Raw genomic sequence first — 20,162 nt, 5'->3', positions numbered from 1 at the left:
GTCTGAACAATGCCCCTACTTTCTTTACAAACAAAACTTCCATCAAGAAAATACTTACTGTGGCCACAAAAACATAATCCTAATGACTGCTTAACACAGTACTATAGACTCATGTAATCATTTGATTCAACAAGCTCCTACTCACCACTGTTGAAAACTGCTGTCTGAAAATGTGAGTCCAGTTATTTGTCAGACCTCATACACTTAAACTCTATATAAGAAACCTGTGGCAGAATATATGCACTTCGTTACTATCCATATAATTTTCTTTCATAACTGCAGATGGAAGTTAACCGGGAAATCTGTTACACCTTCCCAGTTGTTACTGATACTGCAACTACAAAATTGTTGATATTCTTCATCTGAGAACAAAGTCCTGTGTAGAATGTTTGAACCTAAAAGAAACTGACAGAATAATGAAGAAAATTACAGAACAACCACATTTTGCAATTTGTATTCTAGTTAATCAATGATGTGTGAAAGGAAGGACGAATGGATGGCCTTCAAACTCGATCACAATTATGTGTGTGTATGTGTGCGAGGGGTGAGCCATAAAATCCGGCCCTCGCACTGTGACCTTCAATGATCTATTGTGCTTCACATTTGGGTTAACCCTTTATTAATACTACACTTTGAATGAAATGTAGGACTTTATTTATGGGGGCGTCATAAAAGTCACTTGGTTCCATGAAGAACTGACCCAGGTGAAAAAATCGTAAGCTATGGCCTCACAATCACATTGGATATTTGTGGGTGATTCATCTTCTTGTAGGCACCTTTCCAGGTTGGGTCATCTGTCAGTCCAAGTTTGAAAAGGTGTCTTTTTAGGTGGCAGTGTCCAGTATCCTACCACCCATCTTAACTGATCTCTGTTTAGTTTCAACAGGTCCTTCGTTCTTCTAGCAGAGGGTCCTGATATGAATCCCTTTGCCTGTTTGAGTCCAATTAGAATAACCACAATTATATGCAATTTCATAATAAAATTCTGGAGTCTTCCTCGAGAAATGTACACATTCTATTGCAAGAAAGGGGAACCAACACTTGAAATTCTATTCTGCTATTTGCAATGAATTCAAATTATATTATGTAATTTTCCTGGGTTCTTTAATAGTCTGGAGAATGTGACTGTTTGTTAAATATTAAATAATTACAGGAATTGTAAGTTTAATAATGACAACAAACCTATGAATGATTTTTGGTCCCTGCTGAGTAGTCTTATTGCTCATGTTACTAATAATGCTTTGAATCAACTGGGCTTGGTAATCTTAGGTATCTCTGGTTTGAAATAAATTAAATGACTTCATGAGTTTCTGATTTGTATGAACAAGATGTTTGTATTTCTCTTTATTGTCTTTTGTTAGCTGGACAGCTTTTATACATTTTATAATTATGCAATCTTATTTTATTTGTGTTCCATCCTGGCTTTATAAAACTAGTTACAGAAGGGACAATTCTTCTAAAATATCAGTCTTTAGGGCTTGGTCCTCTGATGTAACATTAGACAATTTCAGCAAATTCACAGCCTATGAATGACCAGGAATTTTGACCTGTAATACTCAATACAAACTGGAATTTATAAACACAAGGCAGCATCCTTACTTACTGCAGTGCAAGTCTCTGCTACACATTCTTCACAGAACTGACTCTTTTCTCATAAGCAGCCCAGAGTTTGGCACGATATTCCTGAGCAGCCTGCGCAGGATCTGTAGCCTGTATGATGCCCCTCCCGACAACAGCAATATCTGCACCTCGGGACATTACAATGTCTTCTGGAGAGTTGTACTGTTGTCCCAGATGTCCATCATTCTGGCAGTCCAAACTTACACCTGGCGTTAACTGCAATAATCCAGGATTCTGAACAGTGCCGGAAGTCTGACATACTATGCCCGCCACAAAGTCTGGATGCTTCTTAGATATTTCCATTGAGGCTGTAACAACATACCTATTTATAATGCAAGCACTTTCTTAAAAGGGGATGTAAGAATGAGAGGAAAACGAGTAAAGTAAACGTAAAGTAAAGCTATCCCTGTACCAAGCCGTGAAGGCCCATAGGGTTGTGAGATGTTGAGGGTCCCACATTATCTAGACAATCGGCTCAAAGATGGCGGTAAGGTTGTCAGCCTTACGCACCGGCTGCACTTTACTCCCCAAGAAAATTATTTAATTAATACCTGGTACTCATTTCTGTTAGAGGCTGAGTAAACCCCAGGGCCTAGTGCAGCTGGAAGGATTAAGTCAAGTGAAAAAAAATTCAATGACCTCATCGAGATTTGAACCCGTGACCTTCTGGCTTGTAGCATAGCACCTCAACCACTACGCTACTGCGTGCCCCCAAGGGAAATGAGTAATCTTTAATTTCTGTATGAAATGTTCTGCACTTTGCAATATAAATAGAAATTATATTCTCAATTCTGATTGGTAGGAAGTGATCGGATCTCCTCCTCCACAAGAACATACATTGCAATATTACAACTTTATGACTTCCAGTGAAAATAAATGGATTAACGTAATACTATCTGATGCAAGGTAAAACTAAGGTAAAGTCTTCCCTGTGCATAATTAATTAAGCACCACACCATGGAGACATATGGGGGAGTGGAGGTATAGCTCCACCATTCTTAACCTTGGCACTAAATGGAGGTGAGTGGTCAGCTTGATGTCCCTGCTGCTTTACCCCTGGGGAAAAAGTCCCTGGTACCCATTAGACAGGAAGCTGGGTAGGCTCCAGACCATTTTGGATGCTGTTGAGAAGAGAAAAATCTCTTGCACCTGCCAGTAATCAAACCCCTATTTTTTGGTCACCCAGCCTGTAGCCCATCACTATAACGACTGAGCTATACCAGCTCCCTCTATATGAAGTATTTCTCTTTACTTCCAATAACATTTTGATTATCTATGAATTTTCATTCTCTACGTAAAATGTGTCCGCTACAAAGTATTTTACTGAAGCAATTAAAGAATATGTGTATTGCAATAATACATAAAGCAAGAAGTTCTAAAGATCTAGACAGAAGTATCTACTTACATGTGTATGCTGCGGTACATTCCTTCATCACACATGTTTGTGATATTTTACAAGACCTTTCTCATCTTCCTTCAAATAATTATACAATTCTAATAATAAAATATATATGCAGTTAAAATGTATTACTTATCTTTTTTTATTGCTAGTGAAGTGGGACTAAGTCCCTTGTACTGCGGCCACTTCTGGCCTATTGTACCAGCCCCAGACAATAGGTGAGGGTGATTGTGGAGCAATTGGTGCAATGAAGATTGGCAGGGGAAACTGAAGTACTCGGAGAAAACCTGCCCCAGCGCCACTTTGTCCACCATAAATCCCACTTGACCAGACCCAGGCTGCCGCGGTGGGAAGCCAGTGACTGACTGATTGATCTATGGCGCGGCCCTTATTACTTATCTTAGTTGTATTTGTTTTCAATTCTATTTTCAACCATATGTCTCAGGTACGACCTGAACTGAAAAAACTAGTTTTCACAGATGCCTAATTTTCAGCAGTATTTTCCTCGTCAATGATTATTGAGGTAGTGAATAACATGAGCTTGAACTGACTTCATATGTGGCTGGATATCCAACTGAGTGCCTTGATTTTGACATGCCAACTTCATGCATCTGTCTACATTACATTGCATAGTGTATGTGCTGGCATGTACGATGTGTCACTTCAGTATTTTAATGGCTCTTAAAACTAGCCTAAAGTCACGTGATCCACCAACGAGGAATCACATGCATATGAAAACAAAAGAATTTTAAAGCAGGTAACATTTATTTCAATTTACCTGACATAAGCCCTTATATAACAGGAGCATAACTTACAAGCAACATAATTGGGTGATGCAAGATTCCCAGCAGAGCTCATCTCCACAACGAGAAAACAGCCTCGATGAAGGTTAGTAACAGCAGACTTCAATCCTGTTATCACACCCTCACCTGGTATTGGGTGGACAGTCACAAGATCAGCCCAAGAAGAAATTTTATGGATCCCTTGTGAATACTGTAGGCTCACAGTGTGGCCAATGTCAGCAAATTTCCTGGAGAAAAAAAAAAGCAGAGCAAAACAGCACTGTCAGTGTATATTACAATATCCCATAAAGTTAATTTGGACAGTTTTTGTATACACAACTCAAAACTCTAGCAAATTTCCCACAAATTCCCTTGAGTGTTCACCCACATTACTGTAATGTAAAATTTTAATTTTTTGGAAACTAGAAATGAAGAAGCATTTATCAGACAACAAAAGTTACACTGACAATAGATGACAGTATCAGATACAAGGGAGAGATGGTAAATAGGTCACCAATGGAAGTAAAACAGCTGTAATGGATCTAATAGGTTTTCTATGAATATCGTCAGGTAGCAGCACAATCCAGCTTCATGACAGTTTAGGCAGCAGATGCACACGCACATGTTCAGAGGCTGGTTTCAGTAGTCAAAATGGTGACCATGTTTGAGGGGTGTGCTAAAAAGAGCAGCATTCTGTTGTGTGCTTTCTGTGTTTGGCAGTAGTAGCAGTAGCAGCAATAATAAGCTGTGATGATGATGATGATGAAAACTGATACATGGTGATGAAACAGCTTGCCTTCAACATACAAACCTTAAAAAAATATCAGCATAAGGAGTTGAAGATCTCATGGAGCACTGTATATGGAAGAAACTCTTCTAAGTGTTACACCCAATTAATACATGGTTTTGTTCAGCCCTTTAAGCCAAATGCCACATTAGAACCTTAATTATGCCACAACCACTTCCATCCACATCAAATTCGAATTCATCAATCTTCCTACCACCTGGCATAACACCACCTCAATACTGACAGCATCATTAAATAACCAACTAAAAAAGTAATGTGATACACACCTATCCTCCATCAAAAGGAAATTATGTTTCTGAGCTGCAGCAAGCAGGTCCTGGATGAGTTGAGGTGAGAAATCTTCCACAATATCTATATGAGTCTTAAAAAGGCATACATAAGGACCTGCACTTTCAGCCAGAGATATTAGCCTGGATGCACTAGTAACATCAGCTGCTACACATAAGTTGCTCTGCTTAGACACCATTACTTTCAGCAGTTTTGCTGCCACTGGATTGACTGCCTGATCTGCCCTTGCAGTGAAAGGCAAAGTCAATCTGGATGGATTCACATTTTCTGGAAATGGATCAGTACACATACTTTACATATCAATAACAGTTATATACCAAGAAATGACTTTATGGAAATTTATATATTTTTCACCAAAAATAAGTGCATGAGTGAACCCAAAAGAAATCAATAGCATATAAAAATAATATCGCAATAATAATAATAAACTAAATAGCAGTGTTACTCTTCATGGATGATCAAATTTTAATACAAGACAGTCAGGATCAGTTACATCATTCAACCTATAATTCATACAAAATTGGTGAAATGTATGATCTGATAATTTCAACTAAGAAAACAAAAGTTATGGCTTTGATTTGTCTCATTCTCGTCTGTCACAGTAATATCATCTTGAAAAGTTATGGCATTTAAAGCCAACTTTCCAGTTACAGTAAAAATAATTACTAGAATATTTATCATTTTAGATATTTAAGTGTCATAACACATTTGGGGGTATGTAATAGCATACTTGGTTGAGGCACTATGCTATAAGCCAGAAGGTCGCAGGATTGAATCCCGATGAGGTGGATTTATTTCAATTTACCTAATCCTTCCAGCTGCACTATGGTCCAGGGGTCAACTCAGCCTCTAACAGAAATGAGTACCAGGAATATGCTTGGGGGTAAAGGGCGGCCGATTGTCTAGAAAATGTGGGAACTTCAACATTTCACAACCCTATGGGCCTCCACAGCCTGTTACAGAGATACCTTTACTTACTTTTTACATAACACATTCACTCAGAAGAATGTTAGAGATGAAACAACAAAAGAAACACAGCTGCGATTTTATGAATATTTCCAATATAAATCATTATAAGTTAGTGATTATGCATTCACTAGAATCACCTGTTGATTATCCTGTTTTTTATTAGTATTATTATAGTCATTTAAGCAATTTCTGTGATATGTTCAAACTGACATTGTCTAAATTTAAACTGCATGTTTTATCAAAATTAACTTATATGACTGGAATCTATTTGATTCTACATGTTTTGTTTCTGATTTGTTTCTGTTTTTGTATCTGTATTTTATACTTTTTTTTATTTATGTACTTAGTTTTTGCTCTATTAATTTTAAGAATAATCACTGTACGGACATGTCCTATATCTCACTTGTATTGTGGATCCATGGAACGAAAAATAAATGAATGAATGAAGTAGCAGCAATACCAACTTTCCTATGTAGACATTAAAAGGGGACAGTTACAGCAAAAGACATAAAATTAATATAACCAGCAGAACAGCCAAAGGTTGCACTAGCCTAGACTTTATAAAAAATAAAGATACAGTTGAACATCCTTTTAATGCTCCTTGATTTGATGTTTTCATTCATTTAATGCTCAATTTTAATGATCCAAGGTCAGTAACCTCAGTGTTATATTTCCTCTACTTAAGATTTTTCTAAGTTCAGAGTTCAATCCACTGTTCCCAAAGAAAAGTTTGAATGGCAGTTTCACTGTAATAGGAATGAACTAAAATTACAAGCAGTACAAAATAAAATATGTGAACATAGACAAAATTTAATAAACCATTTTGACAGAATGACTGACAAATGAATACCAAAACATATTCTACAGTATAAGTCAAAAGGACAGTGAGACAAAGGAAGATTCTGGAAAAGGCTGGATAGGTGTGTGAAGCCTCACTAGGTTTGACAGCCTAGACCATGAAATGAAGACGAAACAGAAACTATATGAAGTAGAACATCAAAGCTGTAAAATGTAAATGCAAAGTGATTTATTTAATTATATTTCATCAGCTGAGAGATTATACAGAAATGATGACTAATGACTGGATGATCATGAATGGTGAAGTTTAAGGACATGGAAGGAAGGACGCAATGTCTGCTTGAAGATACTCTCCCAGTACTTGCCTGTATGGATTGGTGAACAGGACTGGAAAGACTGACATTTTCATCATTTTACCCTTGCAAAATATACATGACCAGTACCTGTACGTGGTTGAGGTGTGAGGAATGTGCCATCAGGGTGTATTTGGCTTGCTGCAATATACTTCCTAACACTATCCACTACGTCCTGGTTTATTTGTCCAGCTTCTTTCAGAACTTGTAGTATCTGGAGCCAACATCATTCACTATCACTACTTGTCATGCAAATATATTAAAAAAAAAGTTACAGAAACATCATTACAAAATAACCTGATCTGTAAAGATTATGTTACTGTAAATTACAATTTTACATATAATTGCTAAAATTCAGCTTTAAATAATATGATCTTCATTATGTGATATCCACATGTCTAGAATACTCATACAGCTGGCAAGAACTTCAAAGAAAATTTGCCATTTGTGTCCAGATACTTATCAGCGTGCTTTGTTTTGATTGTCTTTTTTCACTTATGTTTAATACTGTATATGCCTGTTTACAAGATTGTACAGCATTGGGTTTCTGTATGAGTTTTTCTGATGCAATTTGCAGGCCCATGTAACTGAGACACCCTATTCCCCATGCCTTATGGATGATAAGAGTCTAACCGTGTGTCATCCTTTGTCTAAACAGGAAACAAGGGATGAAGGACACACCTACTGCCTCAGATACTGCCTGAAATCTACTCAAATAAGTTCCTAACTCCTGATTTCAGAAAGTTTTCAGTGTAAAATGGTATAAGTTGTGTTTGAATGCAAACAAAGTAAATAATAACATTTATTATGGTATATATGCATGTGTATGGTGTGTGTGATTGTGTGCATGTCATTTTCCAATATTCACAGTTTCTCATTAGTGCAACCTTTGTTAACTGTCCTTTGCTTCACACCAATTCAAAATTGAAAATGTACACTTGAACACTTGATGATCTTTATCCAGTGCAACCAATGTGATGAAAAAGAAAATACATAATTTGTATTCTATTAGCAACTATATGAGTACATACCATTATACACAATATTAATTCGTATACAAACACAAAGGGGCCAAAAAATGTATACACACTGTTCTGTCACCATTTTTTTGACTGTCCTGCCATTCAATAAGGTGGCTCGGGCATTGACGTGACTAGCACCATCTTTTGAGAGAATATTATACCACATACTGTAAATTATAATTCTGTAAACTCTGTGGATGTGTCCATAAATATCCTCTATTAAAGTATTTTTTGGGCCCCTCTGTATACCTAAGTCATTTTTATTTATCAAAGCTTATTCTGCCATTAAGACAATCATTTATAATGTTGCAAATAAATAGGAGGCATTATTACAAAGACAAAAAATCAGAGACCACTGTGATGTTTCAAGCATGCAGCACAATCTGAGATGACTGACTCTGAGGACATTTATTGGAATATATGATGTATAATCAGTTTCTTCTTACTTTATTTAATAATGCTTTCACAGTTATATAGATTATAAAGCACTGAATGTGAGGAAGATCATTAATGATGAATTTGGAAGATGTGGTAGCATTAAGTAGTGATGACTTCATTTAAGACAATCTTCCAGCATTTGCCTGGAGCAGCTTGGACACCCACCACCCTCCAATTTAGACAAAAGAGCACCAACCTCCAGGCCGATAACTGAACTCAGGTCAAATATGAAGTGGAAGTTCTAACCATTCAACCACAATGTCCAGTAACAAACCACAAAGTCCAATTCAAGAAATTTTATTGAATTTTGAACTATCTGACCCTGATTCTGTGACATAATATGTGTTTTTGTGCATGGGCCTTACCTTGGACAAGGTACAAAGGCTATTCATTGCAACACCTTTTTCAGAGAGATTGTGACTGCCTCCTTGTTCACGATCCACTACAACAAGAACAGAGGTCACATTCAGCCCTTCAGAATGTAGATCCTACAACAAAAATGTTTCATCTCGGTAAAGCTTCATAATACTAGCAATACGTGATATGGCACTTCTACAATCCATATCTGTCAGAAAGTGCAAGACAGCCAGCAGTTCAAATACAATTTACACTGAAATTTCAATAAAATGTGGCTCATTACAGACTGGTTAAAAACAATGTCAAATTTTGTACCCTGATAACAGAAGTACTACATGCATGATACTGGCTTCATATTACCATACCTACATGCTTGCATTGACCCGTCTGTATGGCAATGTAACACTAATGAAGGACAAAGTTATCTGTATGCCCAGAGATGATGTAAAATGACACAGTTTTTGCACCTTGTTGCACACTGCTGGGGAAAGGCATTCTGTTTTAAATGATGACCTTACAGAGTGCTGCATGTGCAGGAGGAAGATATAGTTACTTTGGTCAGCAGGGATTTCCAGTCTCATGTCGGATGCTATTATGGTCATTACCACAAAGGACTCCATTTGTCATAATCTGAACCTTTCATTCTGTATGGTGTTATCTCACAGGTTATGATGCAAGCAGTTTTCGGGTGGATGGCAACACATTTCCATGCATTCATATGATATATATGTGAAGATTCCAAATGTGAATCTACTGTTGCAAAAAAGGTCACATTTTACAGAGACAGAAATTGTTTTTTCTTGTATTTTGTAGTCAGTGCGTCAAAAAACGTTTAAAAGTTGCAGGCCAGTCGGAGCTATATTCGATATCATGTAATAATCATTGGGCTTGGCAGTTGTTTAGAAATGTGATGAATTTCAGTTTGGGCTTCACATAATGTATAGGTTTTAAATATGCCTGACACTTTGTCACGTGAATCTCCAATACAAAATTTCATCATTACCTACTGAGCAGTTGTGGAAATGGAACTAGTGCAGATGGACATGATATGCTCATCTTATGCACCTTATGCAAAGAGAAGATAATAATTGCACTAATATAAAGAATTGGAGAGTGCACTGCTTGTTCTGAGGTTTTACATTGGTTTTCCCAGTCTCTTTAGGCAAATGCTAAGACAGTACTCTGACAAAGACCATGGCATTTTTCTGTTTGATTCTCTTTACATGTGGCCACTCTTTTGTTATTCTTGGGGATTAATACTGCACGCATGCTGATGGATAGTCTTTCCATATGCTATTCATCACTTCTCATATACACGGTGTGTCCAGGATCCGTTAGGACTCATTTTTTTAAAATTTGCCCTGAAATGCCATCTGTTGGCAAGTTGTGGTGTTAAGATTCTTTAAGTCTATAACTTCAAAGCACAAGAATCGCTGCAAAATGTGTTCTGACCTTGAATGTAACAGTACTGTACTGATGCTTGTCGGAAAATGGCGGTTGAACAGACAGCCAACATCAAATTTTGTTTAAAATTAGGCAAAACAGCCTGAGAAGCATACGAAATGATGAAAAGTGCGTACGGTAGTGATTGTTTGAGTCCCTCAAGCATTTTCAATTGTATGCTGTATTGTGTGATGGTAGGGAGGACACTGAAGACGATCCATGTGCATCAAAGCCGAGAACAAGTCGCACTGAAGAAAATGTGAAAAAAGTGACCGAAATCCTTGCATCAGACAGATGTGTTTCTGCAAGACTCATCGAGGACCTTTTGGGAATACCAAAAAGTTCTGTGCATCAAATTTTGAGTCGAGTAAAGACATTGTTAACCATTTTCTTTGACTCCAAAGGAATCATTCACAAGGAATTTCTGCCAGAAGGTCAAACAGTGAATTCTGATTATTATCTTGGAGTCCTCAATGATTTGTGGGCGAGAATTCTTCGAATTCGACCTGAATTTTGAGGGCAAGGTTCCTGGTCGCTCCTCCATGACAATGCCCCACCCCACAAATTGAAGATCGTGCGCAATTTTTTGGCTAGAAAAGGGATCACAGTCCTTGATCATGCTCCATATTTGCCAGATTTGGCTCCAGCAGATTTCTGGTTGTTCCCAAAAGTTAAGTTGGTGATGAAAGGAGACGGTCACGACACCATCCAGGACAACCAAAGGGAATGTACCGCAGTTTTAAATGTGATTACACAAAAGGAGTACTGACTGTTTTCAAAAACTTTTCAAACGATTCCAGCTATGTATTGATTTAGAAGGAGACTATTTTGAATAAAAGGAGTGAAATTTTGAAAATAATTCATGTCTTGTATTTTTAATGAACACAGTCCTAACAGAACCTGGACACACTGTGTATGTGCACAAAATACCTAAAAATGGAATGAGTGGTATTCTGGGTAAAGTGTCATGAAATCATGATGATAAAAGAACAAATGTTTGGGACTACGGACTCTCGAACACTTACCACAACTGTTTCCAGTACGCTGGAGCCACTTGTAACAACATCCTCAACAATAACACAGTTATCACCTGGATTAAATTTTCCTTCAATCAGTTTCTTGGTGCCGTATTTTTTTGCCTCCTTGCGGCGCATCACCATCGGAATTTTTGAACGTGAAGACATAAGTGCAGCAATTGGCAATGCTGCGTAAGGCACACCACACAGCTGATCACACTCTATATTTCGCAGTGCAGCGAATTCCCACATCAAGTCTGCTATATTTTCCTTAAAAAGAGCAAAGCATTATAACAGTATAAAGCACTCTCTCTCTCTCTCTCACTCACTCTCGAGTGACACCTGCATGTCATGCCACTGATGGCAAGCTGCTCTCAGAGGCAAAGAGCATAGGTGTGAAGTTTATGCTGTTTAAATCTGAAGCAAAATTTCGCTACTAGTAATTTGCTACATGATCATATCTTGAAAATGCATGTTTTTAAAATTCAAACTTCCACAGCATATACAAATAATGAAAAGGAATTCACATTTGGAAGCAAATTACAGAAAGAAAGCAGTCTTCTGGGATTTGGCCCCGTGTATATGTGGTGTTAACCGATGTTTCGGAGGAACGTATCACCTCCATCTTCAGAGTAGAAGAAAAAATATAAGAAATCTGCGAGCGAAGAGACCATAAGAACCGGTAAAAGCAGACTGCTTGCGGATTTTATAAGTGCCAATCAGGAAGACCTATGTTTTTAAATTTTAAATGTTATAAATAAGTGCAGTGTAACAGATACGTGAGTGTATACACCTGATGATGGCTGTTTGGGGTTGAAACATGTAGTGTATAAAGAAGAACAAAACGAAAGACCTATAAATATAGTTTGCACTTAGGACGGAGTTATATCATATATCGTATAAAGTGCAACAGGATGCTTAAATATAATACTGTTATATAACTCCAAAGATTGGTGAAAATACATTTGGGTCCCGAAGTAAAATTAATTATACAAAAGATTCGAACTAGGTCCTTAAAACAGAATTAAAGAGAAATTAAGTTTCACAAGGAAGTGCTTGTATAATGTCTATGTCTATGCATGTATGTGTGTGCATGTGTATATACTGAAATGAATGAAACTTACATGCAAATTCATGTAAGCGTCACATGTCAAGTTTTACCCAAATCTCCAACGATTCTATCAAAGTTTATTTAGACCCTTACAATAACCCAAAATAAATCAAAATGAAAATGGCCTAAGGAAACTATCCAAGTAGTGTGAAGATCCTCTGTGCAGATGGACCAAAATAATACAATTTTCAAAATTATTTCCGTAAATGCACCACCTGAAAACTAAATGTTTCTATAAGTATGTGAGTCTGAGATTCTAGCATAGAGTAGAGTAAAAGTAAAAGGTATCCCCTTAACAGGCCATGGAGGCCCATAGGGTTGAGATGCTGAGGCTACATTTTCTAGACAATTGGCTCACAGATGGCGGTAAGGTTGTCAGCCTGCAGGCTGCCCTTTACCCCAAGTAATATTCCTGGTACTCATTTCTGTTAGAGGCTGAGTCGACCCCAGTGCCATAGTGCAGCTGGAAGGGTAGGTCAATTGAAAGGATCCACCTCATCGGGATTTGATCCCGTGCCCTTCCAGCTTGTAGCATAGTGCCTCAACCAACTATGCTACTGCGTGCCCCCAGAGTAGAGTATAGTGTCATAATTATGGTCTTCTGGGATTTTATGTCATGTGTTTGATACCTGGGTACCGACATTTCTGAGCAACTTCCTACACTCATCTTCTGGGTAAACGATGATATCAGTACGTTCCAACTAAACGTTGGATCCATCTGCCAAACTATAAGGTGTCACATCCCAGAAAACTGTAATCTTAACTATAGTGATTTGCCTTGTTATGGTAAACCCATTTTTACATAACAGTGACTAGACTTCAAAAACCCGTATAAGTTACTTCTAGGAACTTGGACCACTGGTTGGAAAGTACCAGCCTTCGTGTCTAAGGCCACGTTTTTTTTTGTTATACACTTGTACTTGGCACCGATATAGCATCAAGCTATTGATCATAATATTGCAAAGTCTATGTAACCTGAAAACGTGTCGAATGTAGGGATGTCGTTTTGGCCTTCGTAAAACCGATATTCTATTAGTTTTGAAGGCAGCTGAGTTTATAATAAGTTCACTTACCAGAATTTCCGGATAGGAAATAACACTTCTCAAATCTACGTAAACAGGTGACTCGATTCCAACTTTCATTTTAAACATGCCAAACTTCAGAGCCTCGATTTCATGCAATTTTATAATAACATCTTTAAGTTTATTTTCAAAGCTCGCCATTATTCACGAAAAATAAAGAGATCAATTCGTGCTATACACTAATTTAACGCACACGCTGTCGTACAAAAAACTATGGTAGTGTTACAAACATTTAAATTCATCCAGGGATGTACAAATTACAGATAATGTCTTATAAATCTTGGACCCAGGTACAACATGCGTTGGGTAGGCAAGCTGGGCAACCTTGCGGAGGAAAAGTTCTGTTCAACAAGATATCGCGTATAACGCTTCTCGGGATTGTCATTCATAGGTCGACTGAATCAATGCCAAGTTACGAAATCTCTTCCGTAATTATATCTGTAAAGTACGTTTCACTGCCACCCTATGAAAACCATCGGTAATAAGTTAACACTAAAGCAAGTGCAGTTTGTGCTATTTCTGGTAACTTCTCGTAAATTTAACGCGCCCTGTTCCCCTAGTCATTGCGGAAGCAGATGAGGAGCATTTTGTGATTTTCACCGACGTGACATCTATCAGATAATGTCCATTTCTCCACATTCCGAATAAACTAAATTATTCCTTATAAAATAAGGGAATTTAAATTATCAAATGTGTATAAATACTTGGCATGTTTTAAACGTTTCACAATTTATTTACACCGAAAAAAGGAATTATTAATTTTTAGAAAATTCGAAACTTCTCTTAAATATATATTTTCCGAAATACAACCAAAATTTGAATCTCGGAAAAAAAAAGACGAGTTGTAGAATTTAGAGTTATAATTTGAAAATATTTGAATACCCAAGGTAACATTTCGAGGATGTAAACGAATTGTGAACTCTTCAAAATGACAAGGCCCATTTTCATGCTTCGTGAAAATCGGGCAATTATTTCAAACTCTGCATTTGTGGGATCATTGTATGTATGGCCTGTGGGACCTGTTCCAGGAGGTGTGAACGATTTTAATTGGAACCTATGTACACAGAAAGTATATACAGATAATACTGGATGTTAGTTGACACTTGTTTGTATGATGTATATTACAATCTTGGCACAGCAAGCTGGGAACGCTGGGTATTTCTAGATGCACATGTTGTACATGAACTGTATGATGGATAAACTGGTTTCATAAGGGAGACAAATTGCAAATCATTTCAATAGTTTAGTTTAATTTTGTATATGTAGACAATGCGTATACTGAAGGATGTGTTCACATTAAAATCAACACTAATTATAACAATGCTTGCTTTGAAATCCAGATTTTAATGAGTACAGTGTATGGTTTGCAGGATTTTGTATTATCGCCATTTGAACCTTACTGAACTGGTCTGCCCCTGGATGAAGAGACATTACCATAGCAACATCAATTAAAATGTGTTTGGAATGGAAGCTGTGATAAAATTATAGGATAAATTATTACAGCAGGTTTATACATTTTTTTTGCTTTGACTATAAAGCAGAGACTTCGAGTAGCACATAAAATAACTTCTATTGCCAATGTTTTGTAATACTGCTGTTCAGTGTAGATACAGAGGTACAAATCTATCTTCCCAACTTTCAGATGACTCCAAAAATGTGGGAAAATTATGTGACATGTAAAGCTGATGGACAGCTGGGAAGTAGAAACCTTTATCAAAGACGGGGAAGTTGCAAATCCCCTTGGTATTAGCCTTGAAGGGATCTGTGGGAGTAGAAAATAATTCAGATGACTGGCCAGTCCCACTTAAATAAATAATGTGAGTACTAATGGTTCACAACCCTCCATCTTTATGGGTTTCCTACTCATAGACCATGGTAATTAAAGTATGTGAAAAGGTCAGAGTTGTCAAAGGCAAGTCAAAATTTTTAAAAACCTCTCATAAATGTACATAGCAACCCTTCCACCTTAAATATTTCTTGGGTTTCTAGCTTCAACACTGCAAAGACAGGTTGCATCCACGATCAATAGTACATACTTTATGTGTTGAAAATGTGCTGACATAGAAATAAATACAGATTATTTTTTTCCCTTTTAATACCACTGTTAATGCCATAACCTAAACCATATACACATGACTTCTTGTATATAAAAATCTAATCAGTAAAACTAGATTCTCTACTTAATGGAAAAAGTAAATTGCAAAAATGCAGAATTTACAATTTAAATTGCTGCATGACATATAAAATATGTAAGAACAGAGTTATCATTCCAAAAACAATGATTAAATCTTATTGGTTGTATAAAAGGCAAGGAGTGTTCTGTATATATGCAATATAAGCATAATTAAGAGAAGTTCTGTAATTTCTTTTACAGAAAACACTATTCAGTTCACATTTTTATACTCAAATTGGAATTGAAACAGATACTTTACTAAATCAAAACAAACTTTTTCAACACACACTATATCACACCAGTGTGCAATACTGCAGAATTATGTCAGACACTTGAATCTGTTGCAATTTCTTGTCAGCTGATATTGTGACATGCCATTTGACTGGTGGAACATAATTACTGTTGTCAACATTATATGCAACTCTTTAGATAGGAATTTATTAAATTACCCATGTAAATTTCTTTATATAAAATTTTCGTGGTTTCCATGGCATCAAATATTCATATTGTTATTTTTTTCAGTTATGACACCGTTTAGTTTTGTTGGTGGATACCAACATTTCAGAAGAATACAGTTGCTTGTGTCTTTAGTGTTGACATATGGACTTAAAACCAGAAAGGTGGAGGCAGTAGGTTCAGTTTAGTAGGTGAAGATGAACATCTCCATCTTCAGGAGGTGAAGCTTGGACTTCAACCCTACAAGGCACAGGTAGTATGATCTTCCCAGCTGCTGGTACCCACCTACATAGCATCATAACCCACAACACCACAATATACAAATTTTGCTGTTTTATAATTTGCCCATCACACATCTGGAATGCCAGTTAAATTACAATGACACCATATAAAAGAAAGTTCCTTCCACTCAAAGATACAATGTTACATGAAAGCCCATGTGAATTACTACCATCTTCCATAAAAAATGAATGTGGAAATAGTTGTGGAGACCCCAGATTGATTAAGAACATATTACGCAAGCGAATATTCATTCGACAGATAACCACCCCCTTTACTGGTTGAAATGTATGCCCCATTCTTCTTTCTTAGTAAGGTGTAACCTAAGATGAAAATTATATGCAGGAACTATCAAGGACATTGTATATTTTTAACTCATAAATGTAAGATGTACATAGTATTCCATAGGAAAATATACATATCCTATACCACAACTGGGACAGTGGGCATGAGCGTTAACAGAATATATCCCCTTTCGTGATAGAGATGATAATGCATTACATTACTGACCAGTTTTCATTTCCACACTACTGTCAATGAAATAGTTCAATACTTACATAGATATAATTTTTTTTCTCAGGTTTGCCATAATGTGAGAATGGCTACTGGGCTGCATGATTCGCAATAATTCTCACTGTACTAAGCCAAAGTTTGTTACTTCACGAGCTCATGATAATGTAGCAAAGTTTAATTTAAGTCAACTATGGCAGCGGAATGAAAACTAATATCCTTTTGAAGAATACTGTCATCTGAGATGTGACGCTGTATAGCCTGATAGATGTTTACTGATGTTTGAGGTCACTATGCTCGTCTCTGCCCTCTAGATGAAGACAGTGTATTTCTCTGAAATGTCAATAAACTTCTACCACACTACACAGTGTCTCAACCCACAAAACAGTATGATGTTTACTGATGTTTGAGGTCACTATGCTCGTCTCTGCCCTCTAGATGAAGACAGTGTATTTCTCTGAAATGTCAATAAACTTTTACCACACTACTCAGTGTCTCAACCCACAAAACAGTACTCAGTACACAGTCACCATTGTGAAAACCTCAGATTTAGCACAATTCCATTCTATTTCTTGCCAGAGCCTCCCCATCCCCACAAACCCTTCACAAAGCCTGTGAGTCCAGCTCCTCCCTTCTTTCCTCCTGCTGCAGCTTCTATTTTGTCCTCAAGAGACGGGAATTCAACAAAGTTGAAAGCAAGGTCAAAGAATAGAGGTTTACATGGTATGGGTCGCATCTCTGGTGGCAGCTTATACACATTGGGTGTGCGAGACACTAATGTTGAGTCCTCCCTGTATTCTCCTAGTCGTTCGTAGAGTGGCTGTATGAAAACAACAAATGACAAGCAAATATTAGTTTGGTCATACTCAGAATCACAGGTATGCAATCAATGATTTTTTGGGGACAGCAGGGCAATACAAAAGGTGGAGAACAAAGAATCAGAAGCAGGGTGTTTCTAAAGTACAGTTAGCGAGTAGTTCATATAAAACTGACAAGGACAAGAGGTGCTGCAAATTAAGTCACAGTTACTGACTGGTTAAATTCCAAGTTCAGTGGACCTAATTCATACATACTGGTGAGCTTCTTTTTCCAAGGAGGAATTACATCTCTTATTCACAGATTTTTCTTTTGTGGTACAGTGAAATGCCATATTTAGTGAATATTTCTTTCTGGTCCAACCCAAACACTGAATTATGCTTTATTATTTTTATATCTCTGTGATAACCACATCAAAGAAGAAGAAATCCTGACATAATCATACCAATCCCTTTTATGTATTTCAACTACTTTAAGATATTATGGGTTCCTGTCTGAAAGAATGACCAGTTTTATGAATTTTATAAATTCTCATTATATTGAAGTTACACTGTATATGAAAACATATTTTACTGTACATACCTTCTTGCTTTTGTAGTTTGTCTTTGTGCCAACTTGGATGGATCCACCTTCCTCATCCTGAACTCCCTCACCCTCCAACACACTATGAGCATGTGCGGAGAATACCTGCCCTTCTATGTCATGACTAAGGGTTTGTAGTTGGGTATGTAACTTGCTGTCTAGGGCTTGTGAGGCATTGCTGGCTTCAAGGGCCTCTCTGACATACTGTTCCGCACGCTGGTACAATGCCATGCCCTCTCGCCACCGTCGCAATCCAACAAGGCTCTGAGCTATGTAGAAACATCTGTACATGACAGATGTGTCATGTTACTAGGTCACTCTTTGATGCAGAACAGATTCAGGATGGTCACGATGCAAAGGTCATTTAAAAAATACCACTTTAATTTAATCTAGTCATTCCTCAGCTTCTATATATCAAACATACACGTGCAGTTTACTAACATAACAAATGACATGCAACATCAGTCACAATGAAGATAACTGGTTAGCAGTGAGTCACAGACCTGTCTGAAGACACAGCTGCTTGTAACTTTTAAACAGCCACTGGTGCACATGTGGCCTAATCCTATGTTGCAGTCTTCTTACCTTTGCCAACTGTTCATAGCAAGACCAGCTGAGGACTCACCGTAATACAGCATGAATGTATTTTCACTTTCTTATCAACACCTGTGCAGGGACACTGTATTCAAATACTGATAAATACTATCAGCTAAGTTGTAAAGTGATAAAAATAAATAAATGTACTCACTCGAATATACTAAGCAATACCTACAGCCCAATACCAAACAGGATGAAAGTCTCTTACGAAGTAAGGACTGGATACAAATTAGCTGTGGTCTACACTAAGTACTCTTTTCAATAAACCGATCAAAAACATTTTCTGAAACCAGATTATGAAACCTAACAAAAAGTCTTGGAAACGGGTAGATTCTTTGTCATAATGTACATGTGTTCTGAAGTTGTATATTGTCACAATTTATGTGACTACAGACAAGGTATGGACTGGTGAATGGATTTACTGACCACTTATACCCAACACTAAGAACTACAAGTAAACAATGCTATCACTGATCTACATGCATTACAAATCACTACATGCTAAGTCTTCTCCAGCCTGATATGTCTTTAATAGCCATTCCCTGGCAACGGCTTCTATTAGTGGAGATTCTTCAGCTTCTGTGCTCATGTTCTTACCAGCTGGTGACTGTCCCACAACCGAACTGTGAACTGAAATATAGTGCCATCTTTTCTCAACTTCCCTTGCAGAACTCAACTCTCAACTGACTGGGTCGCCCCAACTGTCTTCCTTATAACCCCCTAGCAGAGACTGAGTACGAATCACCATTTCCAACAGTAACCCTACTGTTGCATGCATATTCATTGCTGTGGGAATGTATTTACTGAACCGTTGCCTAGAAATGAGTTGCATAACACTATTGTTTATTTACCTATCTTGCGGTCATTGCATAGCAATGGCTGTACATGCTACAATAATAATATAACTTGAAAATTTTTCAAATTTCAAATACCAAGAAACAGCAAAATTAATTAAATTCATGTTTACTATGAAATTAAAAGTATAAATTAAAAACTGATCTCACCTACTTTCCAAAATCCTGATATTAATATAAAAACTACCTTACCCATGTTTTTCCATGGTTGTGACAACAATGGGGGGGGGCCTAAGACAGATGAAGCGGAACTTCCGTAGTCTATGTATAAGACTCATTTGATCTACTTTTAAAAGTCTGGCATTCAGTCCATCTGGCGCTGAAGCTCTGTTATTTTTTAATTTAAAACTGCAAAATTCACCTCTTCCAAGGTAGGTATTGGTATTTCTTCAGCTCCATCAGTAGATGG

The 20,162-nt window shown here is 37.2% G+C and overlaps 2 protein-coding genes across 5 annotated transcripts in view; both read right to left on the bottom strand.

The window, feature by feature from the left end:
- Positions 1 to 1,182: 1,182 nt before the first annotated feature.
- LOC111873139 (uridine 5'-monophosphate synthase) lies at positions 1,183 to 13,800 on the bottom strand. 4 transcript variants are annotated; one of them, XM_023867584.2, is made up of 7 exons: positions 13,478 to 13,800; positions 11,303 to 11,563; positions 8,843 to 8,965; positions 7,108 to 7,231; positions 4,876 to 5,164; positions 3,949 to 4,049; positions 1,183 to 1,928 (listed from the first exon to the last, which is right to left on the bottom strand). In XM_023867584.2, exons 1-7 carry the CDS (start codon positions 13,625 to 13,627, stop codon positions 1,621 to 1,623), a joined length of 1,356 nt encoding a protein of 451 aa, XP_023723352.1. In that variant the 5' UTR covers positions 13,628 to 13,800; the 3' UTR covers positions 1,183 to 1,620. The 4 variants fall into 4 exon arrangements, with proteins under 4 accessions (XP_023723352.1, XP_023723350.1, XP_023723354.1 ...); XM_023867582.2 differs by having other exon boundaries at positions 1,185 to 1,928; positions 3,835 to 4,049; positions 13,478 to 13,798; XM_023867586.2 differs by having other exon boundaries at positions 1,707 to 1,836; positions 3,835 to 4,049.
- A 3,500-nt stretch (positions 13,801 to 17,300) lies between these two features.
- The window catches only part of LOC111873122 (signal recognition particle subunit SRP68), a 23,988-nt gene continuing 21,126 nt past the window's right edge, over positions 17,301 to 20,162 (bottom strand). The window contains exons 10-11 of the mRNA XM_023867552.2: positions 18,303 to 18,585; positions 17,301 to 17,724 (exon numbers count right to left, since the gene is read on the bottom strand). Coding sequence (XP_023723320.1) covers positions 17,470 to 17,724; positions 18,303 to 18,585 — 538 coding nt within the window. The 3' untranslated portion in view covers positions 17,301 to 17,469. The remainder of the gene's footprint in view (positions 17,725 to 18,302; positions 18,586 to 20,162) is intronic.

The sequence above is a fragment of the Cryptotermes secundus genome, unplaced genomic scaffold (assembly GCF_002891405.2).
Source record: "Cryptotermes secundus unplaced genomic scaffold, Csec_1.0 scaffold246, whole genome shotgun sequence".
NCBI lineage: Eukaryota > Metazoa > Arthropoda > Insecta > Blattodea > Kalotermitidae > Cryptotermes > Cryptotermes secundus.
The sequence above is the reverse complement of the archived record's forward strand: the minus strand, read 5'-3'. Positions and strand labels throughout refer to the sequence as shown.

Bases quoted from the DNA above. Each gene is read 5' to 3' on its own strand.
- LOC111873139 (XM_023867582.2), bottom strand. From the start codon at position 13,627: ATGGCGAGCTTTGAAAATAAACTTAAAGATGTTATTATAAAATTGCAT. The intron at 7,232-8,842 runs GTAAGGCCCATG...TGTTGGCTCCAG, and splicing joins GCCTTTGTACCTTGTCCAAG to ATACTACAAGTTCTGAAAGA. The intron at 1,929-3,834 runs GTAAGTTATGCT...ATGTTGTTACAG, and splicing joins ATCACCCAATTATGTTGCTT to CCTCAATGGAAATATCTAAG.